Below are 25882 nucleotides of genomic sequence, written 5' to 3' on the forward strand. Positions count from 1 at the left end.
TTTTCTTTTGGTGCAATGAAACATTGTGATAATGAACAGTAAATTTAAGGCAATAATTATAAAAATGTAAATGTCACAATGTCATTGTAATAGATCTATATGTGAGCTTAAATATTTTAATTATAAAAACATATCTTTACACTAAAAGTCAGTTTATTCCAACTTATCTCCCATTCAATAATTACCAATGTTACCTAAAAGCCCATCTATATTAGGAACTTAATCACTAAGTCAAGTGGATCACATAATACACATTAAATACATAGAGATGGATGTTTGAAAGCTTATTTTTTTTCAGTTAATTGTAAAATTTTTCCACTTAAAGTTAATGACTTTTAAAATATTCAAATTTATTGTATAGAAATTATTAAATGAAAAAGTCTACACACACACACATATATATATATATATATAGAATAACCCACTGAAAACTTCATGGTTATTTCCACCAAAAAAATGAACTCTTAAAACATTACTATTGTTGTTTCTAAATGAATATGAACTTGTTCTCTTTGGATTATTTGATATCTAAAAGATCTGCATCTTTTTCGTTATTTTGACTGTTTTTCTGCAAATAAATACAAAATTTTTGCTCGGAATTTCAGAGACATGTTGTCAGTAGTTCATAGAATAAAAGAATAATGTTCATTTTACTCAAATATATACCTATAAAAAGTAAAATAAAAGTAGCTGATCATTTTAGTGGACTTATTTTTTTTCTCCATATTTTTAAAACATATATGTATGTTTAAAAGCTCACCTAGAGGAGGGGAAGGAAGGAAGGAGGGAGGGGGATAAGAAATGAGGATGAGAGACATGAGCAGAGAGAGAGACGGAGTGTAGCAGAAGGAGGGAGAACACCGACTCGGTTATTCGCGGACCGAGTCCAGGACCAGAACCGAACAAGGCACCCTCAAACAGTTAACACCGATCATGGACTTCCAATCCCGGGGAGCGGGCGGCGGAGCGACGGTCAGACTGGAAGCTGCTGACTTTGGCCCCCTCCCGGGTTTGTGGCCCCCTCTCGTCCTCTGAAGCCGGCGGAGGAACTTCACCGGAAGCCCCGGAGAGGCGCAGCCGGGCACAGGCTCAATAGACTCCGTGTATGAGAATCTGAAAGGAAGATCCTGTGCTATAAAAGTCCATGCGTCCCTCGGAGTTTGTTTTTGGGTCAGAACCATGCACACTCAGCGCGATGTCATTTATTTAAACTGCAGCGGAGCGCAGCGGTAAGGATGCGGAGTTTATTCTCGCTGTGTGCGCAGCGCTGTGCGTGGAGCCAAGCGGAGCGAGTCGGCGTGAACAGGGGAGACTTTCTACTTTCCTGAAGGTGAGAAAATCCAGGATTGGGAAGCCTTTTTAAATTTATTAGATAGAAAACTTTGTTCTCTGAATTCTTTTTTTTTTTTTTTTAAATCCTCTTTATAAGGCTTAAAATGTATCTGTTCAATCAAAAAGGATTTAGAATGTTCCTCTGACAGAGCTCCTGTCCAATAAATCCCGAACTTTCTTCTCCAAACTGGAGCAAAGAGCATCAATTATCATGCTTCAAGTCTGATGCTGAAAACCACGCTCAAGAATCGCGGTCATCATAATCAGCCGCAGCTTGATGGCTTATTTGCCCCCCAACACCCCAAGCCGAGAACATTACATAACTATTGAGCTGCCTTGGCCAGAAATCAATGCAATCTGTCAACAGGCTGCTGCCGTTTCATCACTTCTCACTGTCCGACTAACAAACACAAAGAATGCATCCCAATCACGCTGTCATCAGAGCTCCAGCAGGAGGTTTTAATGATGAGTTTTCTTGATTTTTGACAATAATAACAGATTGCTCCCTCTCCTGCTGAACCCAGTGATGAAGAAACTCTCCACACTTTGTTTAAATGCTCTGACCTTGTAGTCACAGCAGTACCTTTCCTCTCTGTGAGAGGCCCACATCGATCTTAGTTGTGTCCCTCTGCAAGGAATTTGTTTCATCTTATCTGTGCTGACAGGCTGCGTTCATCACCTTCCCACAGTCCTCCTCTCCTCCGGCACCAGCAGACTTAATGAATCAGACACGGGGAAGAATACAAAGTCTCGTTCAGAAAAAAATGCAGAGCAGGAATTTGACTTTGGAGCAAGCAGGCTGCTCTTATCTTGAGGTTAAACTCAGTAGAGGAATGCTGCTCTGTGCAGTATTTTTGCTGGTTAGTTGTTTTCGGCGTATATTTTGCTTCATTGTCAACTTGTGAAGCAGAGAAACTCCTTTTCATGCGTTCTCTCAATATCCATTTAAATATTGTGCTACACCTATGCGTCTGAATAAATACATTTGTATTAAATGTATCCTCTCTTGCTCCAATTTACACCAACTTAATGCAGTTTGGTAGAATAAAAGCTTTTTTTGACGAGCAGAAATGAAACCTAATTTTTTTGTAAATTGTGTTTCTGCTGCAGGTTTGCGTGTGAAGCCACAGTGGTGTTTTGTTGAGGAACTGTCATCAGGTCATGACGTGATGATCCCCAGGAATGCATGCGACTTCATCGATCCTCAGCACCACGCTCTGAATTCTGCTTTGTAAGCCGATGGAGAAAACGTGATGGACTTTATGAACCAGTTCAGAAATGGGTGGGTGTGGGTGAAGGAATAACATCCATTAGTGTATTCCCAATTTTTGGGGGGGAACCTCAGGACAACCGATTACTGAGGAATTGCTGAGGACCTTTTGCAGCACCAGGATGGACAAAGTGCATAGATCTTATGATTCCTCTGCTGGAATTTCTGATTCTTATCATTTCATTAAATCCTATAGTTACTTTCTCTGATGTTGCTGTATTGAATCATATGAAATGGAGATACTGTGGCGTTTATGGAGTAAGGACTGGACCTCCTTAGTAAGACCGTGGATTCCTATACTGCTAGGCCTTCATCTCCAGTTTTCACGAGCCTCTAACTGTCCCGAAGAGTGCCGCTGTGACCGGACCTTTGTTTACTGCAACGAGCGGAGCTTGACCTCAGTGCCTCTGGGAATCGGTGAGGGCTACAAGACCATTTACCTACACAACAATCAGATCAATAATGCCGGCTTTCCGCTGGAGCTACACCATGTGGCCTCTGTGGAAACTGTGTATCTATATGGTAACCAGCTTGACGAGTTTCCAGTTAACCTGCCAAAAAATGTAAGAGTTCTCCATCTGCAGGAGAATAACATTCAGACCATCTCTCGGGCAGCTCTGGCTCAGCTTCTTCGACTGGAGGAGCTGCATTTGGATGATAACTCCATTTCTACTGTTGGAGTGGAAGAAGGGGCATTTAGGGAAGCCTTGAGCCTAAAGATGCTCTTCTTGACCAAAAACCACCTGAGCAGTGTGCCTATTGGTCTCCCAGATGACCTGAAAGAGCTAAGGCTGGATGAGAATCGGATTGCGGTCATTGCAGAGGAAGCATTTCAGAATGTCACCCGACTGGAACGCCTGTTGTTAGATGGGAACTTGCTAACAGATGAAGGGATCTCACCTGGGACTTTTCAAGACCTGGTCACCCTGAGAGACCTGTCACTAGCACGAAACTCATTAACTTACCCTCCCCCGCTCCTTCCTGGGGAGATGCTTGTCAAGTTAAACTTTCAGGAAAATCAGATAACCAAGATCCCTGTGAAAGCATTGGCAAGTCTGCACAGGCTAGAGAAGTTAGATCTTTCTAACAACCAGCTGCAGTCACTGGTGACGGGAGTCTTTGATGGGCTTGGGAGTCTCAGGCAGCTCACCGTCCGGAACAACCCGTGGCTCTGTGATTGCGGCATGCATTGGGTGGTGTCATGGCTCAAATCTCTTCCTGCATCGTTGAATGTGCGTGGGTTCATGTGCCATAAACCTGAAAAGTTCCGAGGTATGGTGATCAGAGAGCTGAGCGCTGACCTGGTCCACTGCACAGAGCCTGCTTCTACATTTGGCACTGCTATGAACTCGACTGTTTCCATCTCAACAGACTTTCCTTTGGTTACTCGACATGTTTCCTCCTCAAAACGACCCCTAACCACACTGCCCACCCTCTACACCATCTACACAACCAGGGAGGATGGACTGCGGACTAAGCAGCCTCTACAGGTTACTTTCACAATTTTAAATGGGTCGGATATCCATGTACGCTGGTTGGCTTCTTTTCCAGTCACTGCCTACAAGGTGACCTGGGCCAGGATGGAGCCCAGTCTGACCGGAGACACGGTCAGAGAGAGGATAGTGGGTGGGGATCATCGGGGGATTCGACTGACTAATCTTGAACCCAAGTCCACGTATCGGATCTGCGTTATTCCCTTGGATGCGTTCAATAATTACAGGCCCAAGGATGACACTCTGTGCACTGAGGCTGTGACAACTGCAGCCTTTTTCAGCCCAGATAACAACAACAGGAGACGCTCTGGGCCCGAGCAGGCAACACAGCCAGAGTCTGGCTCGCCACTCCTTCTGGCTGGGCTCATCGGTGGGGCTGTGATTGTGGTGCTGGTGGTCCTGCTCAGTATCTTCTGCTGGCACATGCACAAGAAGAGTCACTCGGAGTGGAAGTACAACCGGGGACGTAGAAAAGACGATTATTGTGAGGCTGGCACCAAGAAAGATAATTCCCTCCTGGAAATGACTGAAACAGGCTTCCAGATAGTGTCGCTCAACAATGAGCAGCTCCTCAAGGGAGATTTCCGCATTCAGCCTATCTACAGCCCTAATGGAGGAGTCAGCTTCAGAGACTGCCCCCCAGTGAACAACACCACAGTGTACTGCAAGAACAACGTTCAGGATCATGAATCATGATGGCTCAAGAAAACCATCAGGAGTTTCCTAAAACTGCTCGGACATTTTTGAACTCTGTAAAGTTAAAATGATTTGAAAATTGTCTTCAAAAATGTAATTTATACAACTGACTTGACCATCTCTTTTACATAGCATTGTCGGATTTAAAGGTTGTTGTTTTTTGGAGTAGTGATGTTGCAGTTCTGTGCACAAATGCATATAAAGAAGCATTTTTTTTTCTTAAGAATTGAGGATGACTTGTTTTACTGTTATCGTGTAAGGTTTTTGCTGATGAATTTTATAAGGAATCTTGATAGACACAAGGATAACAGATTTTCACCACCAGAGGGTGTAGTTTTCCTCCTATGAGCTGTGTTGGTTGCAGCAAAAGTCAGGTGAGAATATTAGATTCTCCAAGAAGTGTTGGACCATATGCAAACCATTTTCTCTCTGCTTTAGAAAGAAATTTAAAGGTCACACTCATTAAACACTCAGAAAGTGGCAAGCTGCAGAGCTTTCACCTGCATCTCCAGTTTAATACATCATCATAGCAAAGTGGGTCTTGTTATCAGCACCTGCTGTGATTGGTGTTGGTGTCAAAGTAAGCTGCAAAGAAGCACAACCTCTGAATGTTAAACTCCTTAAAACAAAAGTATTTTCTTTGAGTTTAATATTGACTTTTTTCAGCAGAAGAATTTATTAATGTGCCTTGAAGTTATCAGCTTAAAATGTGTTTAACATCCATGTTTTTGCACAAGATGTATCCTTGTATATACAATTTAATGGAATATTGTGAATAATACTTTTGCTTCTCTTTATTTATCTCGTGATACATTTAATTAAAACTTATCTCCAAATGGGAATTTATTCCAGACTCTGGCTTAGCATGAGCAACATTTGATGGTATGTAATGAGGGATAGCACAGGGTCCTGAATTACAAAGAGATGAATACACAGAACTAAAACACAGCAGTGAAACCCAGATACATAGACAGTAAAGCTTAGACCACAGTATCTATAGTCTATGAGCACATATATGTAGTAATTTTAAATTTGGATGAGGAGTTCATTAAGACAACAGGTGGGGTCTTTGCTTGTAATATGAAGCATTCTTAACAGGGGAGATGAATGAAAGAAATCTACAACTACTTTTCAATTACTGGGATTGTATTTAGAAAGAACATAATCTCAACCATGGTGAGATTCTGTTTCTAACAAATGAGTCCAAGCATCTCAGTTTAGTAATGCAAGGTGGAACAAGAGACAGGCAAGTGGATCGACTCCATCCATATTCAAACCCTCTCCTATGGTAATGAGATATGGATCATGGCTGAGAGTAAAAGATCCTGAATAAAAGTGACTTAAATGAGATTCTTATAGGCCATTGGGGCTCTGTCGGAAAGGCCTAGAAACCACTGGAGGGATTATGTGTGCATCCAATATTTTGTGAACTCCAAAATTGAGTCCAGAAATGTCGCTGGGTAGAAAACAGCATCCTAGATCTGTTTTTTCTAGCATCCAGAATGAACACTTCAAATGCAGAAGCATCAGTTTCAATCTGTTGAAAACTATTTTATCAGTCAATCCAACTGTTTCTTTGATGCTCTCCACTTATTTAATATTCCTTTCCAAAAATGCCAGGGCTAGAAGAGAAACCCAGACATCCCCTGTTTTCAGTGACATCTGATTAGACATAGAGGCAACTTTATCAGATTGTCAAAGCCCTTGAACATATTCAGTTTGAGCTCCTAACTTTATCTCTAAGCCTTCATGGTCACCCAACAGAAGAATCAAATTTAATCAATTTGTATCCAAAATTGCATACTTTTAACAATGACCACATTTAGAAGTTGGAAATAGCTGACCAGTAAATCCAGAGAAGCAGTTTTCAGTTCAGCTTTCTTCACCACAACAGACCTAATCAACAGCTTTAAACGCTGCAGTCTATTTCCTGCTCAATCCTGTCAACATCCAGATACTAAAATGTCCCAGATTGGGAGAATTTAATCTGTTTCTAGTTGAGAGACAGCTATTACTGTGTTTTCCATATATTTCTATTTTCCCCATGAAAAAATTATCTCAGAACCTTTAGATTTAATCATAAAGATTTTTCTGGTCACTGTGTGAGAAATTGATTCAGAAGAATAGAAAAACAACATCAATAAGTAAATGTTCATAGACTTCTGGTAAGCTTAACACGTCGGTATCTTACCCGATGCTGATCAACTTCTGGAACCGTATTACTTAATCATACACACTTTGCTGTGGATACGTTACAAAATATATTTTAAAAATCTTAAAACAGCTGAAAGCATTGCAGTGTAATGTTTTTACAAAGGAGAGATAAAAAAATGTGCCTACTCTAACTGAAGTCCTCCCTTCAAAGTCACACAAATACAAGAAATCTTTTAAATAGTAGAGTGCATACACAATAGATGTCAGTACTTCACAAAAAACACGAGTGTAGGTGTTATATAAAAATCTGAACAGCCCAGTTCATTGCACCAGGGTACCACACAGTAGTAAAACCTCAGAGAAAAACCTCTGAAAATATTCAGTCTAAACAACATCAGGTCCTGCAGCAAAACTGACTGGAATTTAATTTTTTATATTTGCAACCCTAAATGTTGGCAACTGCTTCTTATTAACAAGTCCATATTGTTATTGTGTTTGTCTTTAAACGGCTTCCAGTTGCAATCGATAAGTCTTCTTTAGGTCAGCAGAGGGAATCCTGAATCCTCCCACCAGCTTAAAAAATATGATTACCTGGTCAATTATTTATACAAACTGTGTTGCATTTGGTTTTAATTATCTAAGTTTGTGATACACAAGAGTCCACTCCAACAGAAAACACCATTGTAATTGAAGGATTGCTGAGGGCTAGTGCCAATCTGCAGTGGCCATTAGGCGAGAAGCGGGGCGTAGACCATCACAGGGCAATACTGAGGCATTTTAAAAGACCAAACAAATTCCCACAACAGAAGGTATTCACAACAAAATGGTTTATTTACCCTTTCTATTGCTGTTACAAACCAATCATGATCAGCAAAATGTATCTTATTTGACAAAAGACAAAAAGCCTTTTAATGACAAAGATTTCATTTCTATAAAATATTGAAAACTAAATAAAATAGGAAAGATAAAGTAGGTGATTGCATTAATATTCACCCCCTTTAAAGTGAATGACGTAACTCAACAGAGGTCCAGCCAACTGGTACTAGGAGTCTCAGAATGAGTGGAATAGAAATCACCCAAGTCCAGTGAGTGTGTATCCAGTGATTGTAGTATAAAGACACCTGGTTTTGGAAGGTCCATTCACTGGCTGATCTGTAAATAACTCCAAGAAATTCAAAGAAAAGGTCTCTGAACAGCATAAGTCAAGGAATGGATAAACAAAAACTTTAAGGCACTGAAGATCCCCTTGGAGGGGTGGAGGGAATATGTTTCATATATAAATCTAGATCAGGAAGGCCTAGCAAATGAGTGACAGTGCAAAAAGGAGACTAAGGAGAGAGGACACCAGGAATCCTCTGTCTATACTGAAGGAGCTACAAGTTTCTGCAATTGAGATGGAAGAGACTCTGCATTCAACAACTGCTGCCCAAGTTCTTCACCAGTCAAAGCTTCATGGCAGAGTGATTATGAGAAAGCCACTGCTGAAGAACTCAACTGGAGACTCCTTGGTCAAGTGGGAGAAAGTTCTTTGGTCTGATGAGACCCAAATTGAGCTTTTTGTCCATTAGGATGCCAAACATCACCACAAACACACCATTCAAACTGTGAACCATGGTGATGGAACCATCGTGTTGTGGAGATGCTTCTCAGCATGAAGCCCTGGAAGACTTAAAAAGGTAGAAGGTAAACTACAGAGCGAGCCTGTAGCTTCCATGCAACCTGACAGAGCTTGACGAGTTAGTAAAGCTGCAGCCTGATGGGCTTCATGCTGTGATGGCAGGCTCAGGTGCATAAACTAAATATTAACTTAAAGGGGATGAATACATATGCAATCACTCATTTTATGCTTAATATTTTTGTCATTATATTGTATAAATCAGTTGATACTTTGACATTAAAAGTTTTTTTTGTTTGTTTTTTTTGTTGTTGTTTTTTTTCCAAAAAAAGCCCAATTTTGTTTATCATGACTGATTTGTAAAAGCAATAGAAAGTGTAAAACATCCAAGGGGGTGAATGCTTTTTATAGGTACTATACATACATACCTATTATACTTACCTTATTAGACAACTGAACATACCAATAAACTGTTAAACAGCTGTGATTATGGGAATCAATGACAATTCTCAATGCATTAGAAAAGAAACTACTGTTGAAAATGAAGATAACACAGATATTCAACTGTCAGTACGTGCAAACCAGCTGTGAAGACTCCCAGATCCAATTCACTGCTTCGGTTATCTTTCTATAAAGGTACATCGGAGCAGAAGTCAGGAAACTAATATGATATCCTACTCTGCACAGAGACAAAAAAAGAAAGAAAAAAAAACACATTTTAGAACAAGTAAGAACATGGGATTAGATCCACCCAATTCAGACTGGAAAAACAAACTGAAAAAGAGAAATCACTTAACACCAATGCTTTTAGAGTTTTCCACAGCCACCTGCCATAATGAGAACCGATGTAGGCTAACATGGCAGACAACTAAGGACAAAGTTACAAGATTAAAAAGCTGATCTGCACAATCTGTGATGAAGCTCTAGATCTGCTGGTTTAAGACACTGACTGCTCTTTATTAATGCACAGCAGCACAAATGAGCTGCCTGCTAATTATCAGAACTCAATGAGGCTGGTTAAGGCAAATATAAGGCAGTGCTGACCACGAAGGACCAGGAAACAGCTATTCCATCAAACTACCAGAGCAGATGTTTGTGTAGTTCTGTGAAGAAGTATTTTTTGGCACAAATGTCTGAGATCATCAGCCTTTTATATCTGACAAACAGAAGGATCTTTCTTAAGGGAAATTACCAACTTGTGTGAAAAGAAACCAATATGATTTAAAACACCACAGGCTTCACTTTCCCTCATTCAGGTTGGCTTGATAATTACATATTTAGTTTTACACATAACATTGTTGAATAATATTGTGAAAATATGACTTTGAAAAATTATCCCCCATTTTTTCTCTTATGACACGCTAAATAACCCAAGTTATTGCTGCCACCCTCAGAGAATGGCTTAATTTTGACATACTGATTGGATGTAATATGTGTTGAAAGGACACAGGAGAACATTGTCACAGGCAGAATCATGAATGAATGTCAACAGTTGCACACATGATGCCTTACAACAGTACCAGCCACTGATGTAGTTGGATTGGGATCACATTCATGGCTTACATGAATCCAGGTGCTCATTTTCTGCTGTTGGCCAGGATGTTGGAGGTAAAAATATCAGTTTCCCAGTAGCAGAGCCAATTAAGGCAACCTGACACATTCTGAGGCTTAAAGTTGCCCAAAACAAACCACACAAAAAAATCATATATGGTGTGCCTATTACAAAACCATGTGACATGTGTGCCTTCGCTCTGAAAGCAGGTGATCTTTCCAGGCACCAGCTTCATCCCAACTCCCATTCTGAAGCTGCACTATGGATTCACCTTTCATACAGCCTGTAATTAGCAGCAGAGCAGAAGCAGTTGCAATGGGAGTGGTGCTAATTGTGCAGTATTTAATTATATCCTATAACATTCAGTGTTGTATTAACACCAGAGATAATTATATAAATACCAAGGCAAATATATATATATATATTTTTTTTACATTAAGGCTGTTTGATCTGTTTTAAAGAAAAAATAACAATCCAGCACGAGTCAAACCAAATGTTACCATTCAGTATGTATATATTATTTTCATATTTCATAATCTTCAGGATCGAGGTCTTACTGAGCAAACTTTCAATACAATCAGAGAAAGATAAAAGCATCCCAACAAGACCTTGACACCCTGAATATATTCATGGTTTTATTGATTTAAGAAAAATCCCACAGAGCAACTTAATAGTTTTTGCTCAAATTCCAGTGGGTAACATTTTATCGTAGGGTAATCCGGCCAACATTAGAAATGCCAAATGCAGTTGCATGGTAGGATCGATTCCCTTCTCCTAAGGGATTGATTCAGTCTGCGTAATTTTTATTTTTTTGGTTTTAAACAAACAGAAGCGCCTTTAACTCTCCATTACACGGTGGACAGATTAAAGGGCTCTGATACCCAGGAATGTTTGTTTTCCATTGCTCCTGGTCATTGCTGTGGTCAGCTTGCATTAAATTGCATTAAAGACCCACAAACAGCCTCCAGTCCCATTTCACACACACACACACACACACACCCACACACACACACACACGTATTGATCTGTGGAAGTCCAGTGGATTATGAAAAATGGGCACCAAACTAAACGACACTTCACCCGAGATAGACTGCCTCTCTCTGTGGCTCGGTTAGAGAGGTGAAAATGCGTGCACAGGGAAATCAGCAGTAAAATGTCACCCCATCCCCATCCCTGTATCCTTTTGCATTGATTTACTGTTAAAGCAAAGATATAAAGGAATAATTTATGCTGGAAATGATTCATAGATCACAGAGCAGGGGGTTATTTGGTTGTATTACAGTTTACTTTGTGGTAAACAGAGCAATCGTTTCATCAAACTTGGAGAAAATGTTTGCACTCCAGTAGTGTTGTGTATGATTCCTCATTTGCAATGCAGCAACATTATTTATTAATTTCAACTGAACCTCCAGAACAGTGAGAATGAATCAACACATAAGCACTACATTCTGTCAATATGAACGTATTTAAGTACAGATTTCTTACTCCTAACATGAGTTGATAGAAAGCGGAGATCAAGTCATTCAATCAGTGAAATTTAAAATACTGCTGTTCATAAAACCAGAAACATGAAGAAACTGTTTTCAGTTTTTGCCTATTCTCCATTTATGTTGTCTAAAGCTCAGTTCATCCTGTATGTTTTGTGCAAAGAGCGTTGAGTTTGAGACAGGGCCTCTCTGATTCACACAATGCGTCACAATCTTAGCAGCATATTGATCCTCAAGAGTGCATTAGACACAGTGTACCTCAGAGCTGCTTCATCACAGATACAAAGGAAAAGAGTCTTATTTATCACTGAACCAGTATCATGCAGCTTTTTGCATTTGAAAGAGGAGCTCGTCTGGCAGAGTTCCATCTCCTCTGGTGTCAAACCAGTGGTTTTATTACAACAAGGTCAAAATCACTGGTCATCTGACCTGTGAACTGACGGCAATAAACCGCGGAGGAGTCAAAGTAGGGAGCAAAGCCCTTAAAAGAATTGGATCGTGGATTATTCAAAGCCCCCCAAGAATTAAGATGACATCTCTGCGGAGGGGCTTTAAACTAGTTGCTGAATGGAGGTGCATGGAGTTTTTCCCACAAACCAAAAAGAAACATGTTCAGTGAAATGGTTGCTCCAAAACTGCCATTTGGTAGAAGTATGTGTGCATTGTTTTCTATTCTGTGTTGCCCTGCGATGGACTGGCAACACGTCCAAGGTGAACCCTGTCTCTCATCAATGGACGCTGGAGACAGATGCCAGTCCCAATGATCCTGCTGAGAGTAGATGAGTATAAAAACAGATGGATGGCTTTTAATAAGCCTTGCTATAGCAGTATTTTATGTTACTAACTGTAATATGTTAAAAAATATTTGGAAATCTAGACTGAAGACAGCTGTTTGTTAAAAACCAGTAAAGATGCTGTTAGTGGCATTCGTATTATAGGTAAGGAACATTACGGCATGTGGAAATTACAGTAAAAAGTATTTCCAAAAGAGAAAAGCAGGCCTCTAAACATGTTTATGCTTTACTCCATCACAAATGTCAAAGTAGACTTACATTTTTATAAGAATGTGTCATTTCCATGAAGCACCGCTGGTCCTATATGCCTCCCATTTAAATATAAGGACATTACCATGAGAACGGCTTGACTGAAGCACTGAATAAATGTTGATTGACAGACACATGTGGTGGGAGGGTGACTGCTGATGAAAGGCGCTGGAGAAACTGCCTGTTCTGAATCACAAAACTCAGGTGGTTTTATTCTTGTCTGGGCACTTAACCCTCAGCTAATAACAAACTGACAGGTGAAACTCAGATGTGCGTCTGGATATACTCACTGAATCTGCACACGTCAAGGCTGACGGGCCCTGTGAGTACCCATTGATTCCCAATACAGCAAACCCGCCCCTTGGGTTCACCCTCATATCCAGAAAGACAGCCTTGATAGATCCATGGCATATTTTCTGATTCATTAGACGAGCATTTGGCATTAACCTCACCCTGGGAGAGGATTCCTGCAGCAGCTTTGATGTTAATCCATTCAGCCGCCTCACTCAGGCTCAGCAACACGCTGACACTGATGAAGAAATGATGAAACACTGATGCCTAGGAGAGATCCCTACTATTTAGCCTATCGACAGGCAGACGAGACACCCATCGGCTTTTCACCGTCATCATATGTCATTTAGAGGCCTGATTATTGCTAATTGGTTTCCTATAAATCCTTGTTTTCTTGCTGAGGGTAACCTTTCTAAGTACATGAACATTCTGTGGCATTGGAAGGTTAGGGCCATCATATGCTTCAAACTTTTCAGAAGTCTGATGAAGTCAAACCCTGACTGACTGACATAGAAGGGTTATAAAGTCCTTAAAGACAAAATGAAACTAATTAAAGCTACTAGTTCCTTTTACTTGAGTTTCTGTACCATAAACGATTTACTACACTGCTTTCCAGGTCAATGAAACTGTTACAGTGCTAGTAAAAATAAAAGCAGCAAAAACTCTCTGACAGACAACTGGTAGTCACATTTTTCCTTCGTTCTAAAAGTTAAAATGAACAACAAAACTTTTGGCTGGACTTTCAGAACTTAATATGTTTTGTTGCTGCTTTGAAACTTGTTGATTGTGATGTGACACAAGGGAATTTGCTATTGCATGCCAGAACTGCACTCCCCAAATCACCCTGGCTTCAGTGTTGGCAGATATTATTGACAACATGGTCTGTTACACGGATGGTTCTCTGGGGCTTTGTTTACTTTTTTAGATTTCTGTTCTGAAACACACAGCCTCACAGTTGGATCCAATTTTGGTTAAAAAAGTAACAATACCCCTTTAAATATTTACCATTTTGTCTCCTTCTAACTACTAACATGAACGTATTTTATGGGATCTGTGTGACATTTTGACACAAGGTAGTTAAAAATTGTGAAGATATGGAGGAAAACACATTTTACATATTGAATTTATTGTTAAATTCAATATGCAATTCGAAATCTTTTTGAGTTCTGTTCTTTTACAGAACCATTAAGGCAAGATATAAATTATTGACTTTATTTATAGGCACTAAGTCCTTCCCTTTGTGCTTGGAGGATTGTTTTTACTTGTAACAAAATTTTGAAATAAACTGAGTCCGGTGAACTGAAAGTGAATTGGTGATGAGGATTCCAACTGAAAACGGCAACGTTATTTTTCATACTGCAGATGTTTTTGTCAGCTTGTAAAATTGTTTTATTTTTTTTTTAAGAGTCTGCATTGGTCTGAATCCCCAGCGGACGTGTCAGGGTTACTAACAACAAACCACGAGGCCAGCCAGTACTCCAGACTGTCTGAGAGGCAACAAGAATTACTGTAAAGAAGAGCAGAAACAGAAAGCATCCACACATCTTTCCTCCCTTTATCTCGTACAACACCCCCTTTTCCCCATCCTCTCAGGGAAGGAGATTCTTCCTTGAACATTTGGAAAGATCTGATGTCCTTTCATATCTGTTGGTCTGTAATGACCTGGCCTTCTTCCCTCCTCCTTCTCCTCCCATTCCATCCCCATCATTCATCACTGCTGGGACTCTTAATGAGAAACCTTTCCAGAGCTGAATCATAAGGACAGTCATTTAGATTCAATCGATACTTGGTGAAGACATTAGAGCGTGTGCTCCTTTTCCATTATGTAACTGAGAGCAATAAGGGACGCAGTCAGTGATTCATGTACACAGATAACTAAAGCAGAATGAGACTATAAAAGAAAGAGCCATTCGGCCCAGTAATGAAACATTAAAACATACACAAAAGGAAGATAATAAGATTTCACAAAGCATGGATCATAAAATGTGAGCTTTGCAAAGGAAGCACAACTGGTTTTCTTTGAATCTTCTGCAAAACCTAATCTCCCCCACGAATGGTGCACATTAATGACAAAACAAGCTTTAGAGGTAAAATCACTGTTTATGTTTGTGAACAGTCAATATGACATTACACTGTCACAGCTTCATCTCACTGATTCTTTCTGATTAAATTTATTGATTCAGCAAATCAAACACTAAAATCCTGCAGAGCGCACAGTCTGGAAATACGTGAAGAGCTGTAATCTCAACCTCTAGGAAGGCTGGCAGCTGTGCAAAACATATGATTGTGAATAATATTCTTTTCTATAGAGTGGTGGACCAGTTTTAATATCTTAAAACTGGCCCAGATTTGGAGGGTAGCAATGCTTGCATCTAAGAGAAAATGCATTTCCATCTTTCGCTGGTATGTGTCTGCCAAAACTCCTGACCAGACACCCTGGTCAGCACTGCTGTGAAAGAAGTATTTTAAGTGGGAAAGAAAAGCTTTTTAAACAAACATATATGTTTGTCATGGAATTTTAATCCATTTATCTTACTGGATTTCTATCAGTTCAGCCACGTTGGAGGGTTTTTTTAAGAATGAAAAGGCTGGTTCAGGTCAGTAACAGTTTCTTTTTTTGGTTTACATACACTTTGACTTGACCTCTCCAAGACCTTGTTGTTGTTTTTGAACCAATAATAATGGACTTCCTGTTGTGTTTTGGATCATCGCTCCAGTGAATAACTGCAGTACACTTGAAGTAAGATCAAGATTTGATGGCCAGATAAAATTTATCGTTCCATCAATCAGGGAAAGTCTACAACATCACACTACCACCAGCTTTGTTTCCTGTTGAATAACAATCTCAGATCTTTAATGACTCCTGCATGAGTTATTGATGCACTCGGAGTAATTTGGTAAAAACCAGACTCCTGAAAAGGTTCACCACAATTCCATGTTTTCTTAATTCATGGATAATTCTTCTCCCTGCTGATTCTTGACACCAAACCCTTACAAATGGCCTTGCAACCCTTTCCAGACTGAAAGATGTCAATGTCTTTGCTCTTGAATTTCTTTAGATTGGGCTATGATGTGTTGCTTTCCGATATCCATTAGCCTACTTCATGCTATAAGACAAGTTGTGTTTAAGCAATTTATTGATTCAACAGGTCTCCCAGGCCTGGATGTGTCTATTGAATGTGGTTAATCACAGTTAAGTTGTGTTAACAAGGTAGAGGAAGGTAAGAAAGCATGTAGACAATTAACGGGAGGAAATAGCAGAAAGGGAAGCCATTAATGAGGCAACTGCTTTTTTCACAGCACTGTCAGTGTAAGCTTTCTCTGTTGGAACTTAACGATCAGATTGTACGATTTATAAAGTGTAATAAGTGTCAATTTTCACTTTAAAATCTGCAAATTTGCTGTGTGCTCAGCAGTTTGGTGTTTGAATTACCAGCAGGAAAAAAAAAAAAAACTTTGTTTTTTCCATGAATTACAGAAGAACAGCTTGGAAGAAGGTTTTAAACGTACTGATTTGAGAAAAACAACTGAAGTTCTAAACATTAGTTTATTCTGAGCACTAGAAATTGGATACTTTACAAAAGCCTGATTGGTTTGGCTTCACTACAGTGAACAAAGTTGTATGAACTGCTTGTTCTCTGGCAAACCTTTTTGGGTCGGCTGTATCAATATTGACCCCGCTGTGGACAGAGAAAGCTTCATCCTGGCACTCACTTTCCACAGTGTCCCAAAACGTCTCTGTTCCTTCTCCCTAATGTGCAACTGTGCTAACACACAATTGCTCGCACACACAGCCACCCTATGACAGATTACAAGCAACAGATGCTGTGTAATGTTAATCTTACACTTTAAACCAGCAGTGGGAAAAAAAAAACTCAAAACCACTGCGACTACAAACTTTTAATTTCAATTTATTTAAATACTTTGCTGATGAATTGTTCTTTTTTTTAACATTGAAGCATTACAACATGTCCACTTTTACTCACTTTTTCTGTGTAAATAATCTCAGTGCATCTGCTTTGTCAGATTATCAGTTAATCTGACTGACTAAAGCCAAAACAGTTCAGATGGACTTAAAATAAAATGTCATAAACAGAATCAGAAGATTTCAACTCTAATCTGTAAAATCACTTTGCCAATGTAAATTTTTTATAACTGTGGCATTTTTATGCAGTACACATGAGTCATCAGGCGAACTTGAATTACTCATGATGCAACATGTTATTTATAGTTTTCAATATTAACCACACTCTGACTTTTCCCATTTAAAAATCCAATCTAGGCTTGCAGCTCCCTGATGGAACATCAGACTTCACTCAGCAAAGGAACAAATGAGTGTTCTCTTCTCGATTTGACCACATGCTTCACACACTTCAGCCTTCTGCGGGTTTATAGGTTGCCTTTTAAATCTCCCCTCTGTGGTCTCGGCTCTCTGCGGGCCTTCAAATAAATGGACTGCCTCTCTCAGAAACAATGAGAATTTCTGTGGCCCTGACAAAGATCAATCTTGGCCGCGAGCGCTGGAAGCAGCCGAGTGCAGCGGGGTTTCTGGCCTCTTATACAGACAAATAAATCCACTGAACTGTCACTCACAGTTTTCCTGCAGTAAAGCTGTCTTTTCACTCAATATTTGAGCAGTTAATGTTCTGTTTAAAGGATATAAATCTGCTTTATTACAACTTCAATCTCGTCTCTGTTGTTCTGTCAGTAATAAAGACATTTCCATTGATAGAAGTACTGATCGTTCAGAGAAAGTTGAAATTAAAACAAATCGGATGTACAACTCAATGCAAAAAAACAAACCCCAAAAAATGTTTTACAGAGGACGAACTTTGGACTTTTGTCATACAAACACTTGAACTGCAGAGATCCATAACTTTTCACAAATCCATTTTTTTTTTTTTAAGTTTGGATGTCCATACTTATAATTTCTCCTCATAACACCAGAGCTACCACAAACTAAACACTAGGTAGCATCTGGTAATGAAAAGCTTAACAAGTAGAGATTTGACTTTATGCACTTTAACACATAAAGCCAAACTATTATGAATTTAAAATTAAAAAGTTTTTTTTTGTTTGTTTGTTTTGTTTTGTTTTTTCCCTGCATTTTTGGTCTTTTTCTGAATAATATTGCATTTAACAAGCACACTGAGTACTAGAAATAATTTTCTGGGCTCATAACCTCACATTTAATGAACACAATTCAATATTCTTCCAGAATTTAGATGTATTTTTAAGCAGAGCAGATGGTTGAAGCCCATGTGTGAAAAGCATCCTGTCACAGAGGATTTATCCCCTCCATAATGTTTTTTTATATATATAATTTGGCTTGATTAATAAGATATTTCATTGGTTAATGTCTTTCAAAAGACAGATACATTGCAGTAAAAACAAGCAAATGCAACATAAAACATAATAATGTAGAGGGTCTAAGGCAGTTCGCCCATTCACTAATTAATCCCTGTATTTTATGCAAACTCTGCAATTTCAAGTATTTTCTCTCTCATACCTCTAAACCAACAATTGTATTCCTTCATGCTTAAACTATTGCATTTATATTTCTTTTTTTTTACTAGTTAAGTATTTTCATGATTCATGTTGACAATTAATCTGAAATATTATCATATCATATATGTAGGCCTGTCGCAATAACAACTTTTACTGGATGATAAATTGTCCCAGAAGTTATTGCGATAAATGACAGTATTGTTGCTTTGAGACAATTTTCAAACATTGTAATTGTAAAGGCATAATAATGCAAGAATATATTCTCAAAGATTAACAAACCTTAAATTTTAGTGAACATTTAACACTGGAACTGAAAGACATTTTAAACATCCAGAAAAAACGACAGAAAAATATGATATGTGATATAATCACATTTCAGTTTAGCAGACAAATTTAGCATGATTCTTTGCATCGGGGTCATCAATGTAAGTACAAAACATCCGTCTGGCAGGTACAAATTGATCTGTGGGTAACTAGAAAGAGTGGCAGTTCTACAAACTGATCAGAATGTATGAGAAAAAGAAAGAAACAGACTTATAGATTCCCAAAGAAAAAGATGTCCAAGGGTATTTTAAACTGTCTAAATCTGACTTTAACCAAACCGTAACAAGCCACAGGAAAGTCTTTTTTTTTTTTTTTTTTTTTGGTTTTAAACAACCACATAAAAAGTCAGCACCTGCTACAGCAGGAATTTCAAGTATCACAGCATTTATCGCCGAGTAAAAAACTCAGGACTTCAAAAGATTTATTGGTAACTTTAGGGCTTTCATTTTAAAACTGATACCCCGTTTCACCTCCGTTAATTTCCAACTATATGTTCAGCTTTTGCCTACAGTGGCTTCTTCTCTGGAAAATTAGAGTCCTCTCACAGAACAAACAAGGACTCTGCCTCTCATGATACAGCAAACCGTTTTCTCCAGCTGTATTTAATTGCTGCTCATTTGCCCAACCACCTGGATTCAGTCACATATAAACTTTGAGCAAAATGTAATCTCCGATCGGCGAAGACAGTGATTACCACAGTCAGTATTCCTGATGGAGATTTAATTGTCTTCCCGAAAACAGGGATTTTATTTGTGAGATAAACCTAAAGGTTTAAACATGTTGTCAGTGCTTTGAATGGCTGTGTTAAAGTTTATATTTCTGCGTATGCACAGGATTATCTGTCACTTTATTCATAAAAAGAAATAGCGGTTTACAAAAAGTACATAGAAAAAAATATTCTTGTTGATTAATGCCAGCTTACAGAGCACTGACATTTAAAAAGGTGTTGAAAACAGTGATTTCATTGGCTGTTTTCTCAAACTGCAGGCACCAACTGTCTTCGGTTTGGTTTTATGAAGATGAACGCTCCTGAACGCCATGTTGAAATGAATATTAAAGCAAGAAAGCGACTCTAATTTGCTGTTATTAACAGGGAATTTGGAAGAGTGGAACGGAGAGCAGCGGAAACACTGCAGTATTTACACTTCATTACTGTCAAAATGTGTCTGCACTGCTGTCTCAAACAATTACTGTGACAAGCTTCAAACGATGAAACAAGGTCTGCAGAGATTAACAAAACTTTTAAGCTTGAGCCTCATGCAGGATTAACTTGCAGTCATCAAAATAACACCTAAATAAACAGCAGAAATGCAAATGATACGGCTCTGAACACTCCAAACAGAAAAACAAGTTTCCCCAGAGGACGGCAAGTCCAATCGGTCAAAAAAAAAGCAGATAATAACAGAGGCATCACTCATGGTAATTTCATTAAATTATGTAGAATTATTAGTTTAATTTAAAGTAAATCCAGTATTCATGTAAATTTATATTTTGCATAATGAACTTGCTAGATTGTGAACCTCTGTTCCACATTCAATGTGTGATTTTCATTGCCAAAACACAGAATTTCCATTGCTCTTTTCAAATTAAAATTGGATTTGATGGGACACTATGTCAGTAGTCATAGATTTGTGGGACAAAAAGCATCAGGTGGGGTTTGCTCCAACCGTGTTGCCACCGTCGGCTGTTTGCTGAAATACATCAAACGCTCCTGTTGTTTGAAATAAAGTCAACTTTTGCTCGGGTTGTTGCAGATTTTTTCAGATGTGTCATTTGTCACCACCTGTTAGGCACTACACTGGTAATATGGCCATTTCTGAATGCCACATGGAAACAAATCCACTAGGTTCTGCAAACTTGGTGTGTGAAGATGACACATCTGTTACAATCACTGATCTCTAGGGGTTTCCTCCTCTTCTATTTCATATCTACCACAGGTGAGATGTGCCAGCCACTGCAAGAGCTTACTTTCAAAGTGCCGAGTCTCTTTTACCAGAGCCTTGATCTGCAGTCATCCTGTCTGTTGTGTACACTTTTGCAGCCTATTGTGAATAGTTCTGTGTGAGCAATTTAAAGCAGATATTCCAAAAGAGAAGTTTATTTTATTATTATTCACAGCACTGGTAGGGGTTCTCTGTCATTTTTGTTCCAGTCCCTTTTTCTCAGTTTTGTGGATAACCACTGAGCTCAGTTTTTGTATTTTTCTTTTTACCTCTATTTACTGGTATTTCATTTCAAAGTTGGAAGAGGGACTTTTGCTTATTTTGGCCTTGGAGTACCTGAAGCTTAAAACTTCCCTGTGTTGATTCTTTTTTTCTCCTGTATTTGATTTTTGCCTGAAATATAAACTTTTATTTCAACCGTTGAGTGGTAAATAGCTTTTATTTAGATAATTTCAGCAACTCTCATAAGCAATATCTACTGACTTTCAGAGTGTTTTAGATGTAAATGAACATCCAGTACATCCAGATTTCTCAATTTTGTGCAGGAGTCGGCTAAAACAGTTTTGCTTCAAACTGATTACGCTCAAAGGTTACAAAAGCATGTAGGAAGACTTAATTTCTTTAAAGTGTTTGCATGGTGGAAGTTTGCTAGAAAACAAAATGGTGACAAGATCTAAACGATTTGTAATCAACCCAGCTGCAGAACCTGGGTCTGCATTTACGGTTGAATGAGCGTTAGATATTTTTCTAAGAACTCTGAACTGCATTTATGTCTCCCTTGTTCAAAATCTAAAATATTTGAGAAGATTTAACTTTAGCTGAGACATTTCAGAGTGAACAGATTTATTAAAATTAATCCCAAACTGCATTAAAGTGCAATTTCGGATTCTATTTTATGATTAATTTGGTAAATAATTATCCAACCACTTGAAGGCACTCAAAACTCTTTTCTCTCTCTCTAGAAGGATAGTTGAACTTTAAATATGGGGAAATCTACAATGAGACAGTGACATCAAAGCACAGTAGATTACTGTGAATTCATCCCAGTACAAAAATCACTATTCAGAACAGAGATGCATCAAAAGCAAAACATACTTCAAAGATGTGAGAGGACATCATTTTACTGACCATGTTTATAACCAACTGACATGGTTTTCAGCATCTAAAGTTCGCTAAATACTGTCTGAGGAAGCTGTAGCCAAAATGTGGAAATGTTCAACATAGGAAATGATTGCAAGAACGTTAGAGTTGTGAAGTTAAAGTTTGCCTTTAGTAATTACTTCAAGTGAACGTATTGCACCTCACCTAAGGTGTCCATGTTTTGTTATATTAAATTAGTCTATATAAGTACATGTGTATGGTAAACTTCTTGTCAGTAAATTGGCTTTCATAGAGTTAAGAATAAATCATATATTTTATATAATTTGCTTGGACCTGAGGGGTTTGTAATCAAAAGAAAAAAAGCAGTAAAATGTTCAGCCGCAGAACTCTGCCATCTAAAATAAGAGGGTTTGAGGCGACATTTACGCTAAATGAATGTAACAACTGTTGAATAGTGAACAATAAAACCTCCTAAAACTTGATGCTTCTTTACCTATTTTGTAACAGTGTAGTGGGTTTGCAAAAGGGAATACAGTTATAACTGCATGCGTAAAATCTGCTTTTTACCAACTTATGCTTTTCCATGTAACCTCATCAAATCGGGTTGTACTTTCTCACATTTGTGACACTATAAGTAGATATTCTATTATACTTGCAATAGTTTAGCTTAATGGATGATTGATTACATTTTTCTACTAAGGAAATTTATTTAAAATCTTGTTTTGATAAGTACCTTGATTATATAGGTTTAATTTTGTGTGAAATTACTAAGAATATTGTGTGTGAAATTACTGTCAGACATTGTTCTGATAAGTACCCAAAATTATAAGCTTTATTTTGTAATAATTTACGAAGGATCTTGTACTTGGTTTCATTGTGTTATGCACTAAATGCAAGTTTCATACAAAACAGATAAAAACTTTAGAAGAATTATATACATATTTTCCATATGGGTAGCAGACATAGGAACATAAGAAACTGAGTGACATCAGTATCTTACAGTTATGGAGGTTTAGTTGTTAATGATCCCAAAATAATCCCTGTTGTTCTTAGAAAATGGTGGGTGGAAACTTTATTGACAAAGGAGCCTCCACATATTAACCACTTCAGGAAGACTTTAAAGATATTCAAACCCTCACCTCATCAATGCTATTGTAATCAGGACTTCAGAAGACCGTCACAGATAAAGTGTCAGCATCGCTTCCTGCACTAAGCCGGATTCCTCGGACCGTTATGATTCTCACTTTGATTATCTGGAGTGAACCTCGCTCTGGTTCATCACGGGCCCAGACTGCTGAGGATTCCTTAATGTGACGCCCAGCAAATTGATAACTCTAATCTTGCTGGAAGGAGAATCCTATTAACTGAGCTGTGCCCTCTCTCATGGGACCATTCCCTCTTTATGCTTTGATCATTTCAGATGGAGCTTTTAAACTGAACCGGGGCAGGGAGGGAGGGAACGTTCTGTGCACAATCTAAAATATATTACAGTTTCATTACCAAGATACATTCAAGGTAAAAGGAAAGTACTGACTCTTTTAATTCCGAAGGTTTTACAGTTCTTTCGCAATGTATAAAGATCAGTGGTAAGTTACATTTTCTTTTAGTCTATGGAATATTCTTTAGGCCTCAAATCTGTGTGAATTACAATTTTACATCACTGTGGGAGTGTTTAGGCGACTGATCGACTTAACCACATTTACATGTGTTCTGATGTTCCTCATGTAAGAAAATCTGTAGAATATTATCTGAGGAAAACTTTGTGTCAAAAAGTATATGTCGGGGTGCTGTGGTGGTGCAGGGGCAAAGCACAACCCACGTATTGAGGCCTTGGTCCTCATGGCGGTGGTCGCAGGTTCGATTCCCGGCCTGGTGACATGTGTTGCATGTCTTCCCCCTCTCATTGCCCTCTTCCCTGTCAAACTACTTTCAAATAAAGGCCACTAGAGCCAACAAAACCTTAAAAAAAAGTATATGTCAAGCACTTGACAACTAAAAAGGTACATTGTGAAATTATAACCTGACCTCCATCTTCTAACAATTACGCTAGAGTGGATCGCAGAGCCAACAGCTAAAGCAGAGATGTTTACATCTCATTTTAAATGTATATAAACTTATTAACATGCCAGGCTTTAATGTAAAGCAAATAAAATATATATATTTTTTTTTTCATTTTGAAATATCTGTGTTCATCTTTAGCTCTCTATCAGATTCAAGTCACGATTCCACCATTACGCCACTAAAATGCTTCCATACAAAAGTACCATCTTACTTTTAACAAAAACCTTCCAGGGGTAAGATAATGTAAATCCTCTGAAGTAATGCTTGGGGGATTCAGTTTCATCAATCGGTCTCAAGTTTATGCCTGCTGTCACAACAGGGAATCTGATCACTATAAACAGGGTCAGGAGTACTCCAGACGTCCAGGGCTGCTATATTTCAAGTTCTAGATGTAGGCGTTTGGCAGCATGTCATAACTGAATTATGTGATATGACCACAAATGCAATCATGCTGTTATGTTTTTCACCTTCGCTGATTTTACGTTTTTGATCAGTTGTGCAAAACCACGTCACATTCTAGATGAAAAATATTTAGATTTTTGTTTTATTTTTTTTTAAATCATGCTCCCACTTTCCTACATCATAAAAATAAAAATGTGGCATTTTGACTTACTGGAAGACTTTTGAGAACCGCTCTACCTTCTCCACATCATATTGCTGGTGATGGACTTGGAGAAAAACAATAATCCCCTTAGCTGGTCCTCTGTCTTCTGCAAAAAAAAAAAAAAAAAATGGCCCAATGGAAACGTAACCATACAAAAAAACAAAAAAACACGACCCTCAACCATAATCCTTTAATGCAGAGAAGGCGGGCAAACCCTGACCTCCTCCTGAATTGCTGAGCTACATAGTGGTTTCCTGAAGGTTAACCCTGCTGTTTGCAGCTTGTCTGCGAGTTCAGCAGCTTGTTTTTCACATTTAAATTTTTAATACATTACACATAGGTCATGACTGTAGGTAAGAAAAGAAACAGCTCGTCAGCGTTCAGTAACAGTTTGTATTATAATCTCAATTTCACCTTGTCCACCTTGTGACGGAAGAGCCGTCACGACCTGGGACGGCCCTACAGTAAAGGTACGAGCCCAGAGGCGCAAAAAGTGGGTATGCAGCGTATGCAACGCATAGGGGCGCAGCACCAGAGGGGGCGCCAAAACCCCGTCTGGAGGGGGCGACGCGCCGATTATGTTTTCCCATACAGTTCAGGGCGCCTCACGCTCCTTCACCTCTCGCACATAACGAGGTACATGTAGCGAGTTTTACACTCCACGTAGCGTGGGTGGGGGTGGGGGGGGGCGCCGATTTATGTTTTCGCATCCACCTGAATAATGTGCAGTTGCGCCACTGTACGAGCCGACATGCAAGCGCGCACGCAAACACGCGCACATGCGGCATATCTTACCTTGTGGTTTCAGCACAAACTGGCGCGTTTCCTCGTGGATGCACACGCGGAGTTCCTGTCTCAGTTGTCATATTCATCCCAGCTTGTGATTTTCAGTGTCAAACATTTTCCCGGTTCAGATGTTCAAACAAAGCTGTTTCCGGATTAAAGCGCACCGGGAGGGAGACGCGTGATGACGTAATGACGTCATGCTAATTGAGCGTTTTCTCTTAAATTGAGTATTGTATTTTTGGTCACAGGCTTCTTTTTTTCAGTGTTATGATTACTTCATTTATTTTGTATACATTGATAAGAGTTTACTTTAATTAGAAGTAATTGTTTTCCTTTGTTTTGTTTTTTATTGTTGTTTTTTTGTTGTTGTTTTGTTTTCAATTATTGTGGGTGGAACCTGTGGCAATAAAACTTTTTTCACCTGAAGATAAGCACAGTAAACACCATCTAAACTAAACGGCATTGGCCTATCCTATCTTTTTTTTTTTTTTTGTCCAAGTCATAACAGAGCCCTGACACACGCCCTTTTTTATCTGGAAAACATGGCTTCAGACCCTGAGGTGCCAGTCTTCATCATAGTCAATTCAAACATATCTTGAAACCACTTGGTTTCTGCTCAGGG

The 25882-nt window shown here is 38.8% G+C and overlaps 1 protein-coding gene and 1 long non-coding RNA gene across 3 annotated transcripts in view; one reads left to right on the top strand and one right to left on the bottom strand.

Moving 5' to 3' along the window:
* Positions 1 to 25448, bottom strand: part of LOC106957073 (uncharacterized) — a 61166-nt gene extending 35718 nt beyond the window's left edge. For both annotated transcript variants that reach the window (XR_001426887.1, XR_001426888.1), the window contains exons 1-2: positions 25270 to 25448; positions 24484 to 24580 (exon numbers count right to left, since the gene is read on the bottom strand). This is a non-coding gene — a long non-coding RNA (uncharacterized LOC106957073). The remainder of the gene's footprint in view (positions 1 to 24483; positions 24581 to 25269) is intronic.
* Positions 834 to 5633, top strand: LOC106957072 (leucine-rich repeat transmembrane protein FLRT2). The gene is made up of 2 exons (XM_015048273.1): positions 834 to 1330; positions 2443 to 5633. The coding sequence occupies exon 2, from the start codon at positions 2836 to 2838 to the stop codon at positions 4789 to 4791; it is 1956 nt and encodes a 651-aa protein (XP_014903759.1). The 5' UTR covers positions 834 to 1330; positions 2443 to 2835; the 3' UTR covers positions 4792 to 5633.
* Positions 25449 to 25882: the final 434 nt, after the last annotated feature.

This window comes from Poecilia latipinna, unplaced genomic scaffold (assembly GCF_001443285.1).
Source record: "Poecilia latipinna isolate Pla-1442-1.1 unplaced genomic scaffold, P_latipinna-1.0 Scaffold870, whole genome shotgun sequence".
NCBI lineage: Eukaryota > Metazoa > Chordata > Actinopteri > Cyprinodontiformes > Poeciliidae > Poecilia > Poecilia latipinna.

Coding starts and splice junctions, on each gene's coding strand:
- LOC106957072 (XM_015048273.1), top strand. CDS start 2,836: ATGGAGATACTGTGGCGTTTATGGAGTAAGGACTGGACCTCCTTAGTA.